Source organism: Falco rusticolus, chromosome 4 (genome assembly GCF_015220075.1).
Source record: "Falco rusticolus isolate bFalRus1 chromosome 4, bFalRus1.pri, whole genome shotgun sequence".
In the NCBI taxonomy this organism is placed as follows: Eukaryota; Metazoa; Chordata; class Aves; order Falconiformes; family Falconidae; genus Falco; species Falco rusticolus.
In genome coordinates, this window is record NC_051190.1 from 103,428 (window position 1) to 121,004 (window position 17,577).

Genomic DNA, 17,577 nt, shown 5'->3' on the forward strand with positions numbered 1-17,577 from the left:
GCTCCCGGAGCCGCCGCCGGGTAAGGGGGGCCCCACTCGGGCAGCCCCGCTCCCTCCCAGGGCCGGGGCAAGCCTCGCTCCGTGCCTCAGTTTCCCAGCGGCGAAGGGGCCCGGGGGAAGCTCTGGCAGCGGGTGAGCAGCAGCCGAAGCTCCCCCGGAGAGCCTCCGTGCTTGGAGTAAACTCCTCACCCCCAGCGTGGGCTGCTCGCTGTGGCTGCAGCTGGACCCAAGATGGTTTCCTGCCTGTGGGTCCTACAGCAACAGCACTGGGGCGTGCTTTGGGGCGCCTGCTTTTGGGGCGTGGGGGGTGTGTCTCAGACACCCCATCAGAAAAGGGGCACAGCACTGCCAACCTTTCCCAGCCACGCTCAGCACAAGGCCCCAGGCCTCTGGCAGCAGCTGCTGGCTGGGAAAGGTGGAAGGCACCCCAAGGCACAGCAGACCACCCCCACACCCTGCAGAGAGATGCTGGTAGGCAGGGGGCCAAGCCCTTGGTGCTAATATCACATCACCTGGGAGGGGAGGGGGGAAACCATCCCTATGAGATGGCAGGTAACAAACACCCGAGAAACTCATTGCTTTCTCACAGCGAGGTGCTTGGGCTAACCACATCCTCTGCCTGCCCCTGCTGCTCTAATGTAACAGCCAAAAGGTAAGGAGAGGTGGCAAGGAGGCCTTTTTGCCCCCTTTCCCGCCCCAGCTCACGGGCCTTGACCACCGAGGGCTTGGTCCTTCTGGTAACCACAGCCTTATTGGCTCTTTTTTCAGGTTCTCTGGGATTTCTTTTGTTGCAGAGAGGAGTAATGAAAACCTCCCCCTCTCCCAAGGTACAAGGGAGGGGAAGAAGCTACTGCACATCTTCCGCTAGGAGAAAAAAACGCAGGAGCCAAGCAGCAGCAGGGTGCAGAAGGAGGTTTATTGATGAAAGCTGCACAATGGGGTGGCGGTAGAGGAAAGACCAAGCTCAGCCAGTGCTGCCCAGGGCTGGGAGCAGGCAGAGGGGGCCTTTGCTGGCTTCTCCCCTCCGGTCACTGGGCTGTATGCAGCGGGGAGCCTTGCCAAGCCACGGGCCACGTGCCAATCACCGCTCCTCTTACAGGTCATCCACACTCCTCAGCACCCCGGCCATCAGGTTGCAGGCAACCTTGTGCTTCTGCCAGTGCTGGACCTGGCACGCCCTGCGCAGGGGAAGGCTGCTGCTCAGGGGCCCTGCCGTGAAGTGGGCTGCTCGCAGCTTGAGCAGGGATATAGTGGTGCCACATCCATCCCCAGGAGCAAAGCAGTGACAAGGACAAACCCCAGCACTGCACTCCTCTGGGCACTGGAGGGGAGCTGGCACAGCCAAGCATTAGCCCAACAGGGAGGTGGATGTGGCCCCCGGTTCTGAGGGCTAAGATGGTTTAACACCAGACCTTGCCAGACGATTCAGGACCAGAGAAGATTTAAATTTACTGCTACCACCCCAGCTGCCACATCCCAGCTTGTTACCTGCACCCACAGAGCCATAGGTGCTTTCCTCTCCACCTGCCCCACCAAGGTGCAGGGGAGGGAGACAGTCACCATGGAACACCCAGCCTGTTGCTGCTGTTGGTGTGGGCACTGGCAGCTCAGCACCTCGCAGCAGCAAAACAACACTCACCAGCATCTCCTCCACCAGTGTCCCGGCACATCAGCCTCACCAGAAGATTGGGACAGGTATGTGGCAAGTGGAGAGCCACCAGTGCTGAGCAGCAGTGGGACCCCTGGCTTCCCTTGGCCCTTTCACAGCATCCTCTGATGAGGTCTGGGGTGCTCTGGGGAGCAGGGGCACTGGGGGGGCTGCAGGGGACATAGGGGGGTGGCAGGGCTCCCTTACCGTGTGCAGTACCACTCGTTCTGGCAGCGAGAGCACCGTTTGGCTGCCTCTGCACCACACACCCTACAACAGGGTTTGTCAGGGGCTAGAGCTTCCATCATGTCCAGGCTGTAGGTCTGTGCCCACCTGCAGCAGGCAGAAAAGGGGGTGAGGCTGCTCCCAGGGAACTGCCAACAAGCAGCAAGCTGTCCCCACTGCACCCCACTACTGAGGTGGTAACATTCCCAGCCAGTACCACAGACCACTCCATCCTCTCAGTGCTGAGTTTCAGCCCCTGCTAATGGGGATACTGGCTCCACTGGGCACCCTGTATGCATGTGCCAGGGCCTTACCTGCGTGCCTGAAGCTTCAGCTCCTCCTCAGTGGGACTGAAGACATGCTTCACCTGGTGCTTGGCAATGGCCTCCCACTTCCCAGTGTTTTTCTTGAGGATATAGTCCCAGATGATGGGAACCTGGTGGGAAAGGCAGAAGGGGAGGAAAAGGGTGCTCACAGCCCAGTCAAAAGCACCGCAGTATGGGGTGTCTGGGGGGCAGCCAGCCCCAGGTATGAGGAGCGTGCCCCTCCAGGAGCGTGAGTGGAGGCAGCACGGGAAAAGGCAAAGGTGCAGAGAGCCAGGGTGTGCTTTTGGGTACACAGAGGGGATGGATCCATTTGCCAGCAAGCGTTAGGTGAAACAAGGCAAAACCTTCAGGGCCCGGTTGCAAGTGAGAGTTCAGCCCCAAGGCTCCTGAGCAGAAAACCCTGGGATCTCAGTGCCCCATGTGCCGGCAGCAGTGTGAACCCCGTGCTCTGGAGCCATTTGCCTGAGCAGATTTTTCCACTCGTCATTTCCCTGAAGATGAACACCCAGGGAAGGGCTGGCCAGCACGAAAAGGAAAGCACCAGCCAAGAGCAGCGTGGGGATTTCAGACTCTGGAGTGGATGATGCTACTTCAAACAGCACTGCCTTCTCCAGCAGAGTAAAAATAGCCAGGCCTGGAAAGGGGAGGAGGCTGCTCCAGGAGCAGCCAAATGGAAAAACTCCTTTCCTCAGCTTGGCTTGGTGACAAGGAGTGAGTTCACCTCTTTCTGGGCAGAGCAGGGAGCCCATGTGTTTGCTTCGAGCTGGCTCCCCCTGCCTACTTCCTGGGGTTCAGCCCCAGCCCTTGGCAGAGGCAGAAGCAGCCCCAGCACAAAAGCAGAGCTACAGAGAAGGGCAGCAGCCCAGACAGGGGCTGGATGAGGTCCCCAGTGCGGCAGCTGCCTGTCCCTGCCCCACTGACACGCTGGCAGTTGAGGCATGTGGAGCGAATCCATAACCACCTCCACCCTGCTGCCATTCTCAGCCCCAGCCACTTGGCTTACTGATCTGCAGCTTTTCCCTGCGTCCAGCCACCCACAGCCAGCTCCGGCTGGGGCACATCACCCTCCACCAGGGCCATGCAGCCAGCCATACTGGGGGCAGCGTGTTCCCTCTCTGCACAGCCCCAGGGATCGCTGCCCGACTGACCCATCCACTCTGGAAAGTGGTGTGGGAGCCTCCAGCAGCGGGGTAGAGCCTCTGCTCTCCCAGCTGCCTCTTTGCAGATATTCCCCCTGCCCCCAGTTTCTCCTCTCAGCCCAGGAGAAGCAGAAACACTTTGCTCAAGAGGTTACCACTGCATGGATTAAACACCCCAAGAACCTCACACTGTCTGAAGACCCTCAGGGCCCAACTCCCAAGCTGTTAACAGTCAAAACAAGCCAGGGGTTATCTCTGTCCCATGCCGTCACCACCCCAGGAACTCGATGCAGTCTAGAGAGCTGTTTATAACCCAGCATTTATGCCTTTAGATGTGACTGCTTGGCCACTGTGGCAGCAGGACAAGGCTCCCATGTCACACACAGGCAACTTTGCTGGCAATAAAGGTGTAACTGTGAAATGGGTGCTCAGCGGCTTTACCAGGGCACCACCTCTCCAGAGCTGAGCTTGGTGGGAGGAAAAGGGGTCAGGGGAGCTATCAGGCTTAAAGCAGAGCAGCTAGAGAGGTGGAGGCAGAGCCACAGGATACCTGCTCCAGGATGAGGTCCTTTTTGGGGGGAGCTGGCTCTGTCATTGCAAGGTGGCTCAGAAATCTCTGCATCTCCACCAGGCTGGGCAGCTGGTCAATGAGGATGTCCGTCAGGAATGCACGGAGCTGTGGTCACGGAGAAGGGAGTGAATGGAGAGGGGTCAAGACAAGGGAGCCAGAGCTGGTGAAGCAGTGTGGCAAGAGCAGGGATCTGTGGGGCACTGGCAGAGTGACCCATGGGGGTCCCACAAGGTGCAAACACAAGCTTTGCTGCTGCTGGCATGGTGACAGACCCTGCTGTTCTCCCACCACTGGCTCCTAGGAGCCCATAGTGGGGATGGGGAGAGATGCCGGAGGTGCCCAGTGCAGGCAAGGTCCTACTCTGTGCTGCAGAGCCTGTCACCTTCGTGGTGTAGGGTCTTACCTTGAGGAGCTGGCTCTTGTTGAAGCCATCAAAGTGGTATTTGCGCTGGCATTCAGGGCTCAGCAGGAGGTTGAGCAGGGCAAGCCACACCTGCCCATCGAGTTTTGTCATCTTCACCTGGTCTTCAGGGGGCATCACGTGCCATGCACCATTCTCAAACTTCTTGAGCTTGCCTGAGGGACAGAACACACAATTCCAGGAAGAGTCAGTGCTGCCTGAGGGAAGACAGCTGAGAGGTGGGGACGCTGGCCTATGCTCACTGCCTCACTTCACCACAAGCAAGCCCCTCTGCTTCTGCCTGCTTCTGTTTCCCCACCCCTTTGCTCAGCAAAGCAGCCTACTTGGTACTGAGACAAAATACTACAGAGCATGAAAAGCATAAAGAACATGTTTTAAAACAATAGGACTACGGCAGGAATGGAAAAATCCCTGAGATAGCTTCCTCCATACTTGGTCAGGAGTGTAGAGCACCGGTAGGTGGTGGGGGAGCCCATGTTGCAACAACAGAGTGGCTGGAGAGGCATGTTTTGGGGTACCAGCGTGGCCAATACCCAGTCTTCTGGAGTTACTTCTGCTGGTGGAAGCCGGAAGTAGTATGAATATAACAGAAGTGATAAAACAAGCTCCAGGAGCTGCTGTGCTGCTCTGGGGGATGGAGGAGGATGTAACTCTGCATCTGCACAGCCTGGAAATATCTTTGCACTCTTGTTCCTTTCCTATTCCTCCCTTGGGGCCCTGGATCAAAGCTCCCTCTGACACCCCCAGCACACAGGCAGAGAGAAGCAATGCGTTTCCTGGCTGGAGGAAGGAGGAAAGCTCCCACATCCAGCTGGGCTCTTCTCGGCAGGCACAGAGCCATGTGCTTCCCAGCATCTCTTCTGCCCCTGCACGCACCATGACCCACCTTGGTGCAGGGCTGGGGAGAGGCATGTGGGTTCCCACACCCCAGGCTGTGCCCCACCACTGCTCAGAGGCAGGCAGTGGGGAAGCTGGGGGGCTGCAGGGGGGCACACCTGGCTGCAGAGGTGTGGGAGGCAGGGCTGATGGCACAGGTGATGGCTGATGGGCACAACCTGATCAGGAAGGCCTTTGGCAAGAGCAGAGCTCAATAACCAGCAGCTTCAGGGCAATCAGTTTGCTCCCTGGGAGAGCCCATGTCTGGCTCTAATTCTTAGTGTTGTCCCAGAAAGGTGCAGACAGGCTGGGACTGACACTCTGGCCTTTCTGTGTCTGAGACAAGACTCCTCAGAGCAGCAGGTGGGGCTGTCAGACATGCTACGCTCCTGGTCTGTCCACGATCAGCTCAGAAGACACTGCCCTGTGTGAGGACTGGCTTTTGGGAGCACTGCTGGGCTCCCAGCTCAGCTGTGCTGCAGCTGCTTTCAGGCTGAACAGCTTCAGGCACTAGTGAGGAGCAAGGGGAGGGGATGCTGGAGGGGGAATAGCTTTCTGCAAGGCCTCCTACAGCAGAGCCATAAGAGGCTGGATGTCCCAGCATACCACCACAGTGCCCCAGGTACCACAGGGCACAATCCATACCTGCTTCCTGGCAGCTCCAGGGGCAATGCTCCACCAGCTCGACAAGGAGGCAGGGCAGGTTGTGGGTGTTCAGCATTCGTGTCAGTGCACTCAGGGGCAGACTGGAGATGGGACAGAAAGGGTGAAATGGTGCTTGAAGACAAGTGCCAAAACAGATACAAAGCTCCCTGAGGCAACTGAGCAAGGCAGGAAAAAAACCAATAAGCTGGGTTCCCAGGAGTGCCATGGAGCAGGGTGGAGCACTGCTTCATTTGCCTCCTGGGCCACAGTGCCACTGCCACCATGGATACAGCCAGCTGCTGAAAGGGGTCCAGGCACCCGCTGTGACCCCACAGGAATCTCAACTGGAGAGCCTGGCACCTCTGCTGCTCCTGGGCACCTACCTCTCTACCTGATCGGTGATGAATCGCAGCACAGACAGGGCTTTCAGGGAAATCTCAAACTCCATCATCTCTGCCTGCTTCTGCAGCTCCTGTGGAGGGACAAACATAGCCTCAGGATTTCAGGCCCCATTTCCCAGGAGCTACAGGGAGGCAGGCTGTTGGTGGTGCATCAGTAACCACAGACTGGGGAGGAAACCAGAACCCTGCAAATCAAACTGCTTCTCATCTCAACTGTGCCACTGTTGCTCGTTTGCAAGGGCAAATGCAGAAGTGGTCGCAGCCCATTGTTGTTTGTCCCTCATCTCTCTCCCCCTAACAGGTCACGGGTGGCTACTGGCAGCAGTGCCCTGGCACAGGGACACCCCCTGAAAGAGGCCAGTACCAGACCACTCTTCTCTGCCCTTCTGGGATCATCTTGTGGCCCATGGGCCTGAAGAGACCTGTGAAGCTAGGAAGGGGGGAGCTGCACGATCAGCAGAGGAGGAAGAAACTCGGCCCTGGCACAGCTGCAGTCCTACATCCACCCTTCCTGGATCTGCCTCTCCCCTCCAGCTAAATATCAGCCTGTGGTTATCCCAGCCCGCAGCTATGCCATGCTCACCAGCCACCCAGCCTCCTTCCCTTCGCAGGTGGTGTGGAGCCCCATTTATCCCCCCACATGCTCAGGCTAACAGCCTGACCATCCTCTGACCCAGCCTCTTTTGAGACTATCGGGATGCTAGGCTGAGAGGTGTCAAGTCCTTCTCCCTGGCCCAGACCGAACTTCTCCTCTTAAGTCCCAGATGCTCAGCACCTCACATTTTTCGTGTGCAGAGCACTGACCTCAGCAACTCTTACTTCTCTGAAGTGCCACTGCAACAGTTTTTTTCCAAATTCCTGCAGTAAGAAGGCCTGTGCTCCCCATACCAGTGCCCCACATGCTACTAAGAAAGCCTTACAGTCTCTTCCCCCTGACCTCCCTCTCCAAACTCCCCTGGTGAGGCTGTTTCCTACAGCTCCTCCTGATATCCAGACCTCATCGCTGCTACCTTTGGGCAGGGACTATCTTTTGCCTGTGCTTCTGGGGGGCAGCAGAACAGGTCCTGCTCCAGGGGTTACCACCATGCACAGTCACAAAGGGCAACAGGCTCCACAACACAGGAGAGGGCAGGAACAGGTTTTTCATAAGGGGTTATTGTATGCAGAGTCAGGAGGGCCTGGAATGAATCAGAGGAAACCAGGGTCCTTGCAAGAGAAGCCCTTTTTAGAACCCTATTGGCTAGAAAAGGACATTTTTTTAACCTGAGCCATGTCAAAGCACTGACAGAGACACCCCCTTCCCCTCCCCAGCTGGGAAAACATTTCCTGGAAAACATCTCTATTGTGCTCCAGAGCCCTCCACTTCCTTCCCTTTTCTGGAAGAGGAGCATGTGCTTGGGCAACAAGCCAAAGGATGGAGGCAACACAGGGAGGTATAGCCAAGCTTGCAGGCTATCACTTTAACTCTGCTTCTCCAGATGCTCCTTGTGGTGTGCACAGTTTGAAAACTCCAGGTGCTGAGAAGTACCAGAAGAAGAGACATCCCACACCAGAAAGGTGGGCATGGCAGCCCAGGGGCACCTGACTAGGAACAACTCCAGGCTTGCTGTTGGCTCAGACCAGCACAGAGAGGAGGTATTTCTCAAACAGCTGAGGAAGCTGGGGGGAAACAGATTAGGATAATTCCTAGTCATATTGCACATTGATTTAGGGAAGGATCCGTCTTATGGTTAACCCTGGCTGGCTCCAGCAGCAGCCTGAACTAAGGGGGTTTCACAGGCTCCCACACAGCTTTCAAGAGCAACAGCAAATGGCCAAAACCCCTGTACTGCATATTTTGCCTAACTGTCATCTCTCCAGCATCCCCCACCCCTCAGAGTTCAGACTGTGTCCTGCAGGAGGCTTCAAGCTGGCACTGTCACAAGGGAGGGTGAAAGAGTGGCTGCAAGGTGGAGGAAGATTGGTGCAGCTGCTGGCCCAGCAGACAAGCATCAGCACCAGACACCCTCTGAGATGGCTGGGAGGTGCCACAGCCGCAGCCAAAGTGATCTCCATGGGAAGGCCCCCCCCTGTGCCTCTTCAGGCTGCCCATATCCTCCATCATATGTGACCCCAATGAGCTACAGGACTTTCTCCTCACCTTCATAGATGAGGGGCTGGCCAGATCCTCAGGATGCAGCTCCACCGGGGTTGCTGTCTGTCCATTGGTGCTCTGAGCTGCGAGCAGGGTCAGTTTTCGGTGGCAATAATCAATTAAATCCAGAATGCTGTCCTCTGCTGACTCACAGATCTCCTTCACAATAACAAGAGTTTCACAGAGGGCCAGGCCCCACTGCTGTGGCTTTCCACCCCCAAGGGTGTTACACTGAAGAAAGCTGAACCTGCCTCTTACCTTGTAAAAAAACACTGTCTCCAAGAGGTTAATGATGGAGGCTTCATGATGCAGCTGTGGGAGGAAAATGGCAAAAGTGAGGCAACAGCAGAGCAGCCACCAGTACTGAGGCCACAGGCAATGGGACTGGGAAAAGCGCTCTTCTAAGAAGCTGCTTATGTAATTGTGGCCAAACAGAAGTCCAAGAGCCAAATACAAGTGATGTAATCTTTAGAACAACTCCAGTTCATGCAGTTCATATTAATATTTATGTTAACATGCCTATGACACCATAACATGCTGACAGAGAACCATGCTTCCCAGCAGGCAGGGCTTTTCAGGGCTCTGCCTCTGCACTACAGTGGCAATACAACCACAGCCCTTGGGCAAGCTGCAGCCCCTGTCACCGGCACAGAGCCACTGCCTGAGATTGGACAGTGCTCCGTATGGCTGTGCTGCTCTTAGCCCCCTGGGACCAGAGCAGACAGCCTTGTTCCGACTGGGAACCAGGAGGTAACTGCCTTGAGGCAATGCTCCAGGCAAACAGCTGCCCAGGGAAGCAACCACTTTGCCCCAGCAAGATGTTGCCCTGGACTGAAAATGGGCTAAAACTTCCAAGCCTTGGGCCGATGTCTCTTAGGTCAAGGGCTGCATCCTTCCACAGGGAAGTCCAGCTCCCCGAAATCGCTCCCTTGCTAAGAATGGCCCAAGGGACTGTTGCACCCAGGAGCGCAGTAAGAAAAAAAGCTACATTTTTCTTACACTTTCTCCAGAGGCAGATAACCTCGGAGAGCCCTCTGGTTAGAGGTACCAGAGAAAAACAGTATTCAGGGGGGGCCAAAAACCTCAGGGGCATTGTTGCCTGGGAGTGCAGGTAGCACTGAGTCACTGGGAGCTGCAAGCCAGGAGCACAGCTGCCTCAGGGAGCAGCTTTTGTTACATCCAGCAGCTCTCGCAAGCCCTTGTGCGGGATTAGGCAGGGGCACAGCCCTCCACAGAGCTGAGTTTCCCTGGGAGTAGGTCCCTGTCCCTCCTGGGGGCAAGCATATGGCCTTGTTGCCACAGCTTTGGGAAACCACATGCTTCCCACTGTGTCACACTGTCCACTGCAGCTTCTTAGTCTGGTGAGATATAAAACCCTAGCTCTGAGATCTCCAGGGTGAGATTTATTTTTAAGCATAGTGGTACCTGCCCAATTTCCAGGCTTGCTCCCACTGCCCCCTCTACTCACCACCACATAGATGGGGAAGGTATTTCTTGGCTTGAAGTCCTCCAGCCGGCACAGCACAGGAAAGATCTTGTGTTTCCAGATCTCCACAGAAATCAGCTCCCCAATGAGAACAGGAATCTAGACAGGGAACGGATGGGGGAATCAAGCCCTTCAGACCAGTGCTGCAGAGGCAACTAGTTTTATTGGTAATGCTCAGCCACACAGATTTTGGAGTTAGCCCCCAAAGAGGGGCAGCCTTGGGACACACCGTGTGTGTATTCACCCAGCTCACAAATTGTTAGCTTTTCATCCACAGACCAATGGGCAGAAAGAGCTCCTGTGGTTGCAAAGGGGAAAGATGACCCTGAGGAGCTGGGCAGGTCCTGAGCACCACACATCCTGGTGCAGTCCAGCACATTCTGGGGCTGGGACACCTCAGGTATAAGGCAGAGATCTGCAGTCAGAGGGGCCCACGCATGAGATCAAAACAAAACTCCAAGAGAGGAACCGGAGACCAGCAAGTAGAAATACCACAGCTTGACCTTTAATATTTTTAAAAAGCAAAACTGGCAAACCAGCAGTCAAAAGTCTTTCCCGGAAACAGATTCTTCACCGTTTTATTCCAAAAATTACACACTGTCCATTAGACAACCCTAGCTCGAGGCTGAAGGCCTGGCATGGGCATCACTACTGCACCCAAGAAGGCTCACCTTGGCGTAGGTGACCAGCAGCTCAGTGAGGAGCTGCTCCTGACCCATGGAGGCACTCAGGATGGCGTGCATGTTGAGCTTCTCCACACACTCGTGCTGCGAAAGCCATCTGCAGGGCAGCCAGCAAGGACATCAGTGCCAGAGACCTCTGGCCACCAGCCCTGGGGCTCCACTGCACTCCTGGAGAGGGACCCCCATACAGGGGAACCTGCTGCTGGCACCCTCATCCCTAGGAAATGCCCCAAGCCTGCCAGACACCCCCAAACCCCACGGTGTCCCCTAAGCCTGCGCTCCCTGGGGCAGCCCCAAACCCACTGCTGTCCCATTTGACCCCAACACCTACACTGTGAGACCCCAAATCTGGACATCCTCCCTTCCACCACCTCTACCCGCACTGATGCCCTGGGGACACCCTAGGCCTGGGATCCCACTTTCTCCCCCGGTCCTTGCAGGAAGGCTCCAGAATGGGGGCCTCTCCTCTACCCCCACCCCACCTTGACTTTCTGGAGTCACCTCAAAACTGGGCCACTCCTCTCCACCCTAGACCTCCCGGGAAGCCCTCCTACTCCACAGCCGACCCTCTGGGGAGGCCCCAGAACCGGTGCCTCCCCTCTCCCCCCACAGCCCCTGTGGGAACACTCCAAATGCAGAACCCCTTTTTCGCCTTCACCCCTCCCAGACCAGGCCCCCTCGCTCCAGACCCCGTCTCCGCACCCCTGCCCGCCGATGTCCCGCAGCTCGGTGCCCCGCAGCGCCCGCACCAGCGCCTCGGCCTCGGCGGGCAGCAGCGGCGCCGGCCCGGCGGCGGCGGCCATGGCGGCGACGTCCCTATAGCAACGGGGGCCCCTGGCGGCGCCTCCACCGCCCCCTGGCGGCGCGGGGGAGCGACCGCGGCCAGCGGGGCGCAGTGGGCTCCAGGGACACGCACGGCGGACGCGCAGGGGACACCTGAGCCCCGGGGCGGGCCCCGGCTGCCATCCCTGCCGTCACTTCCAGCACACGATGATGTTGGGGTCGTTCTCCAGGCGCTCATCCAGTTCCTTGTAACTCATGCCTGGGGTGGGCAAGGCAGCAGGTTGTTAGGGGGGTGCCCAGAAGCAGTGTTGGGGGGCTGGCTGGGCTCCCCCACTCTCCCCCTAGCAGCATGGGCTTGGCAGCCCAGCTCAGCACAGAACCTAGCCCCGAGTCCCATCTCCCTGCAGTCTGAAGGCTCCAAAAGGGGCAAGGGAGACCCCAAAACCAGTGCACTGCCCTGGGCACACAGGCAGCCCTCTGCCTCCCATTGGCCCCAAGCATCATGCAGAGGAGCCTGGACCCTTACCGGTCTTGCAGCAGATCTCATCATAGCTGTGGCAGCCTGTGTACAGCCGAGCTGGGTGGCTCCGCTCATCCCGGGCGACCTTGACAGGGTATTTCTGAAGCCGCCGGATAAGACCCTTCATCAAACCAAACTGGATAAGCCTCCTGGGGATGAGGAGGGAAGAGACCGGGACCACAATGCTGAGGTGTCAGACACCCCAGCTCCCTCACTCCTTTCTGGTTCCACCATGCCATTTCACTGCCTCATGTTTTCCCACCTACAGACAGAGGGGTTGGGTACACCCCCTTCAATACCCCACACTCGCCCTGCCACCCCTGGTGTCACCGCTGCCCTCAGGGACTGAGCAGGAGAGTACTGGCTCTGACCTCTCATCCACCCTCTGGAGCTGCAGGGTGTAGCGGGAGATGAGGTCTCGCACTGTCGTGCCAGGGCTCAGCCCACAGTACAGCTGGAAGACGTCTCTGAGGCTGGCTCGCTTGTGCCCTGCAGGGACAAGTCACCAGTCAGCTTCCCTCTCCCCCCACCTCTGCCAGCAGCCCAGCACAGGGTCACCGTACCTTGTTTGGTGACATAGGACAGACACTCCTCCTGGAGACACTTGTCATCCACCAAGTCCTGGACCTTTGGTGTGGTACAGTAGACGTTGGAGTACTGGAGGGCAAGGGAAAACTAGTTCTGCTCTGCCACGGCTCCAGGAAAGACCCACCCTGCTCTGAACCCCATTGTCCCCCCTACATGGCCACTCTGATGGTGTAGCCACTGCCCGAATCCCACTTGCAGCCCCACACTCCATGGCTGGACCCACCTGGAGTATGGAGACGAGTGTGACAACCCCATAGTACCTGCAGATGGACAGGGAAACGTGAGACGCCCTCTCTGACAGCACCCACCACCCCACCTCCTGCAGCTGAACAGGCCTCCTTCCACGCACTCACAGCAGGTTTTGCACAGCAATGCGCACCAAGTTCAGCTCCACATCAGCTTCTGCAGAAATCTTCTGGACGTGCCGAAAACCATCAATGTAGGGCAGGATCTAGAAGGGGAGGAAGTGATTGCTGATGGCAGACAGCAGAGGGGCCCAAGGCATCACCCTTAAGCCTAAGAAACTCCCCTGTGTCTGGGAGCACACTGGCACAGGCAGGTTCCATCCCCAGCAGATTTTATCCTTGTCTTGGGTGAATGGGTTGCTTGCGGGACCAAGCACAAAGACAAGGGGAGCACCAAACCATGCTCATTAATGCAGTGATCTCTGGGACAGCCTGACTCTCCTCTGCCTCCAGGTAGGCTGGAAACAGATCCCATTCAAAGCATGCTGCCCCCAGTTAAGGACACGGACCTGCTGCGTGGTGAGATCCCACTGGGAGTTGAAGAAGTCATCCTTGTCTTGGGTAAAGACAGGGACATCATACTCCTGCACGATGGGGGGGTCTGGGCGCTGCTCGATCACCTTCAGGTGGATGGTGTTCGACTCATCTGTCCAGGGAAAGGGAAGTGCTCAGTCCCCACAAAAACCTTTGCTCCCTTGGGAGTTTGTGAACAACAGCCCCAGGACACCACCATGCTGCACAGAGGAAGGTGTCTGCAGCCCCATAACCTCCCGGCCCTTCAAGCCACCCAGGGCAAGGCTGGCGCAGATGCCCCCCAGCTCCAAGCACAGACAGGGAGGGAGCTGCCAGAAGCAGTATAGGCAGAGCCAACCTGTGCGGGGGGTGCCCCAGCTGCCCCCCAACACCACCCTGCCCTGCTCCTGCCCTCACCACCAGGCTGGTGTGGTTGCCATACCTATGGGCAGGGTGCACTTTCCTTTGGCGTTCAGCTCCTCCAGAAGGATGGTCATAATGGGAACCAGCTTCTGTTTACTCTCCTCGTTGGAGATAAAGCCACTTTCCAGCTAAACAGAGCAGAAAATCGAGCCAGCTCCTCCCCACAGGATTACCGGCTATAGGAACCATACATCCCAGATCCTGTCCTCCCTAAAACTTCAAGTGATGTGTGGGTAAAGCCAGCATGATCCCCTCCTTGCTGTATACCTGGCCCCCACCCCAGTAATGCCGCGATCCACAATATGTGCCAGGATACCAGTGACTCTGTGGAGTGGATCGTGAGGCAGCTGGCCTCTGCTTATATTGGCTCGGGCCTCACCTCAAGGGTGGTGAGGTAGCCGGCCAGCTTCTTCACTATGGGCTCCAGCGCACAGGCCTTGGCTCTAGCATCGCACACGAAGCCCAGGTTGAAGAGAAGAGCATTTCGGCTGTACTTCTTGTGCTCGATACACACGGGGCAGCCGATCAGTTTCTTCTCCATGGCCGTCCTGTCAGAAGACAAGTATAAATGCACCTACGCCCTCAGGGAGGCCTGAGCCCCACACAAGGCTAGTGTTCAGTCAGCTCTGGAAGTGGGGGCTTCTCTGCTTCACAGGAAAAATTATGTCTAATCCCCAAATGCTCAGAGTGCAAAATACAGTCTGAAGAAGGGAAGAAAATAGGGTCAACCATCAGAAAAGAAAACTGCCTCCCTTCAAAAGTGGCACAGCTCTTGGGACTTGTTTGACTTTCCTGGATTTGAGGCTGATGGAGAAGCATGTGCAGCACCAGCCACCCCCAGAATCAGGTACCCATCCCCCATGCACGGGTAATTGCAGGCATAGGAATGGACCTGCTGAGTGCTGGGACAGACATCCCTGTGGGCTCAGAGCTGACAGCCGGCACTGCCACATCACCCAGCTGCTGTCTCCTGCTGGCACAGCCTTGCCGAGGTCAGGACTGGGCAGTGACATGCCCTCCCCCCGGAAGGGCCCGGTGGCCGGCCACACTCACACGGTGATCAGTTTGTTCTGTAGCTCGGGCTTCGTGATGACATACACCTGGATGGTGTCAAAGAGCTCCCGAGAGATGAAATCCTCCGGCACCTGCAGTGGCACAGAAGGCTCCACTCCAGCCTCAGCCGGCTGCTGAGCCCGCCCCAGCCCCGTGCCCCCAACGGGGCCGGCCCCCACCGGGGCAGCCCCGCCGCCCCCTCCCTGCTCCCCTCAGGGCGCTACCAGGCCGCAGCCGCAGCCCCGCCGGCGGGCCCCGGCCCCTCAGGCCCAGCGCGCCCGCACCTGGTAGGTGATCTTGGGCCCCAGCGTGGGGTGGAATTCGCTGAAGAAGACGCACTCAATCCTGCCGCCCATGGCGGCCCAAGAAGAGACCGGGCTGGACCCGAGGCGGCAGCGGGGCGGTAGAGCGGCGGGGCGATAGAGCGGCAGGCACCACGCATGCGCCCCGACCCCTGCCGGCCACCGTAGCGTCCATCCTGCAGGACGGAACGTCACATGGCCGCGCCGATAGAGGCGGGCTCTCACCCTGAGCGACAGAGCGACCACCCATTCAGCAACGGCATGGCGCGGAGGAGGCGGGCCCTAGCGCGGACTGGCCCAATCGGGGGCCGCGCCCCGGCCCGCCCGTCTCGGCGGCGGCGGCGGCTCCCCCCTCGGCCGCCATGGCCCTGACAGCCGAGACCGAGTCCCGGCTGTACCGCTCGCTGCGCGCCGCCGCCGGCGCCGCCGCCCACCTCGTGGCGCTGGGCTTCCCCACCGCCGTGGCCGTGCTGGCGCGGCCCGGATCCAGTGAGTGCCGGGGCGGGGCGGGACGGGGCGGGGCGGGCCGGGCCTCAGCTCAGCTCACCTCAGCGCCTGCCCTTCTCTTGCAGGCCTCTTCTCCTGGCACCCGCTGCTCATGGCCCTCGCGGTAAGTCCCGCCATCCCCACCACCCCGGTTACCGGCCACCTCCCCGTGCTGCCCTCCTGCCACGGACACCTTGCTGGGCGAGAGAAAGGGGCCCTGCTGGCCGATGGCAGCTGGCACAGAGGGTCAAGCCTCTCAGCTGCCTGTGGGTGGTGGGACGCCGAGCCCCGGGGGACACAGACCCGCTGCCGGTTCTGCCCCCGGCCGTGGCAGAGGGGTGGGGGCAGCCAATGCCAATCCTCCTGCCTCTGTCTCCCAGTTCTCATTCCTGATGACGGAAGCCCTGCTGATATTCTCCCCGGAGATCTCGCTGCTCCGCTCCTTCTCCCGCAAAGTCAAAGTGCGGGTGCACTGGGCCCTCCAGCTGCTCGCTCTCCTCTGCGCCCTCCTGGGTCTGGGCATCATCGCCTACAACAAGCACCTGAACGGCAAGGCCCACTTAGTGACCTGGCATGGCCTGACGGGGCTGCTGACCGTGCTGTATGCCAGTGGGCAGTGTGCCGGGGGGGTGCTTTTGCTCTACCCCAAACTGATGAAGAACTGGACTCTGGCTAAGCTCAAGCTGTACCACGCAACCTCAGGGCTGGTAGGCTACCTGCTGGGCTGTGCCAGCCTGATGCTGGGCATGTGTTCTCTGTGGTTCACCACCTCGGTGACCAGTGTCTCCTGGTACCTTGCCATGCTGTGTCCCCTTCTCACCAGCTTGGTTATCATGAACCAGGTGAGCAATGCTTACCTGTACCGCAAGCGGAGCCAGCACTAATGGCCTAGCACAGATTCGAACTTCCTCTGTGCGAGTGAGTGAGGCCAGGGCTCCCCCTTGCAGCCCCCCTCTGGGGTCCCCCACTTGCATAGGGTCTTCTCAGAACTCAGTTTCTACCTACTCGTCTCTCATTAGTCCTGGATTGTCCATAGTGTCTTGTCCCCGGGTAGCAGCTACAATGTGCATGAGGAGCTGCCCACCTCATGCCTGCCTGCCTTGGTAGGGATGTTTCCCAGCACAGGTAAAGCTGCTGGTCCCCATGACAGCTTGGTGCTCAGTGCTAGGAACTGGAGGGTTCATTCAGGATTCCTGCTCCTTTTCCCTTCCCTTGCTACCCAAGGCTGCTTCAGAGCAGGCAGGACAGATGCTGTCACATTCCTGGTGAGGAGGGCAGGGAGTCCCTGCTCACCCCAGAGGCTACAGCGGGCACCATGCTGCCTCTCCTACCACAAAGGCAGCTTGGCCAGTAAAAGCACAGGGCATGGTTGTGGCTTCAGCCTCAGGAGGGCCAAAGCAAGGTGACAGCACCCAAGGCAGATGCAATGGTACAGCAGCACATCTGTCCCCATGGCACAGACCCATGCAGGGACTTGTGTGGTCTCCAGGACTGGTGCAGTGAGCCCTGTCCAACAGCTGTGGATCTGGGCACCCATTGCCACGCACAAATCCTTCCCACAGGCTGGGACAGCAAAGCTTCAGCCTGGCAGGAGGTGGGGGTCATTTTACAGAGAAAATTACTGAGCCAGGCTGCATACTGGCAGCCTGCAAAGGCCTGTTTTGTCCCTCTGAGGGGCACAAGGAACAGTGCAAGCACAGGGGAAGCAGGGCTTGGTGTGGGCCTGGGGGATGAGCCCTTGAGCCAGCCTGTGAAACAGCCCTTAGGAAGGCAGAAAGGAACCTCCTCACCTCTCCTCTCGCCAGCACAACAACCTTCCTTCCAGCCTGCTCACCACTGGGGCAGCTGGGTGCTGTGAGGCTGTCTGCTGCAGCACCCCCATGGCTCCTCTGGCACATACCCTGCTCGGCAGGGCTGGAAAGCTGGGAGTAGCTCCCAGGCTGGGAAATTCCTCTGTATCCAGAGCTTTTATTCAATAAAGATTTCAGGCAGCTACAGCACAACAAGTCCTCTTTACTGCCTGGGCAGGACTTTTGGGGTGTGGGCAGACATGTCCCCTGCAGATTTCCCACCTGCTCATAAAGGGTCTCTCCCAGCCTGGTGGGAGCA

At 58.3% G+C, this 17,577-nt stretch overlaps 3 protein-coding genes across 3 annotated transcripts; 1 reads left to right on the plus strand and 2 right to left on the minus strand.

The window, feature by feature from the left end:
- Positions 1-896: 896 nt before the first annotated feature.
- ZMYND10 (zinc finger MYND-type containing 10) lies at positions 897-11,534 on the minus strand. Its single transcript, XM_037386034.1, has 12 exons — positions 11,258-11,534; positions 10,544-10,652; positions 9,855-9,971; positions 8,645-8,698; positions 8,393-8,545; positions 6,235-6,323; positions 5,852-5,952; positions 4,313-4,485; positions 3,889-4,014; positions 2,188-2,309; positions 1,856-1,981; positions 897-1,178 (listed from the first exon to the last, which is right to left on the minus strand). The coding sequence occupies exons 1-12, from the start codon at positions 11,356-11,358 to the stop codon at positions 1,094-1,096; spliced, it is 1,356 nt and encodes a 451-aa protein (XP_037241931.1). The 5' UTR covers positions 11,359-11,534; the 3' UTR covers positions 897-1,093.
- Positions 10,356-15,145, minus strand: NPRL2 (NPR2 like, GATOR1 complex subunit). Its single transcript, XM_037386035.1, has 12 exons — positions 14,965-15,145; positions 14,681-14,772; positions 14,007-14,175; positions 13,647-13,755; positions 13,201-13,337; positions 12,800-12,897; positions 12,670-12,706; positions 12,422-12,515; positions 12,230-12,347; positions 11,865-12,007; positions 11,492-11,597; positions 10,356-10,652 (listed from the first exon to the last, which is right to left on the minus strand). Exons 1-11 carry the CDS (start codon positions 15,034-15,036, stop codon positions 11,530-11,532), a joined length of 1,137 nt encoding a protein of 378 aa, XP_037241932.1. The 5' UTR covers positions 15,037-15,145; the 3' UTR covers positions 10,356-10,652; positions 11,492-11,529.
- A 158-nt stretch (positions 15,146-15,303) lies between these two features.
- On the plus strand, positions 15,304-17,465 carry LOC119146679 (cytochrome b561 domain-containing protein 2). The gene is made up of 3 exons (XM_037384700.1): positions 15,304-15,471; positions 15,555-15,592; positions 15,849-17,465. Exons 1-3 carry the CDS (start codon positions 15,345-15,347, stop codon positions 16,350-16,352), a joined length of 669 nt encoding a protein of 222 aa, XP_037240597.1. The 5' UTR covers positions 15,304-15,344; the 3' UTR covers positions 16,353-17,465.
- The last annotated feature ends 112 nt before the right edge of the window (positions 17,466-17,577 follow it).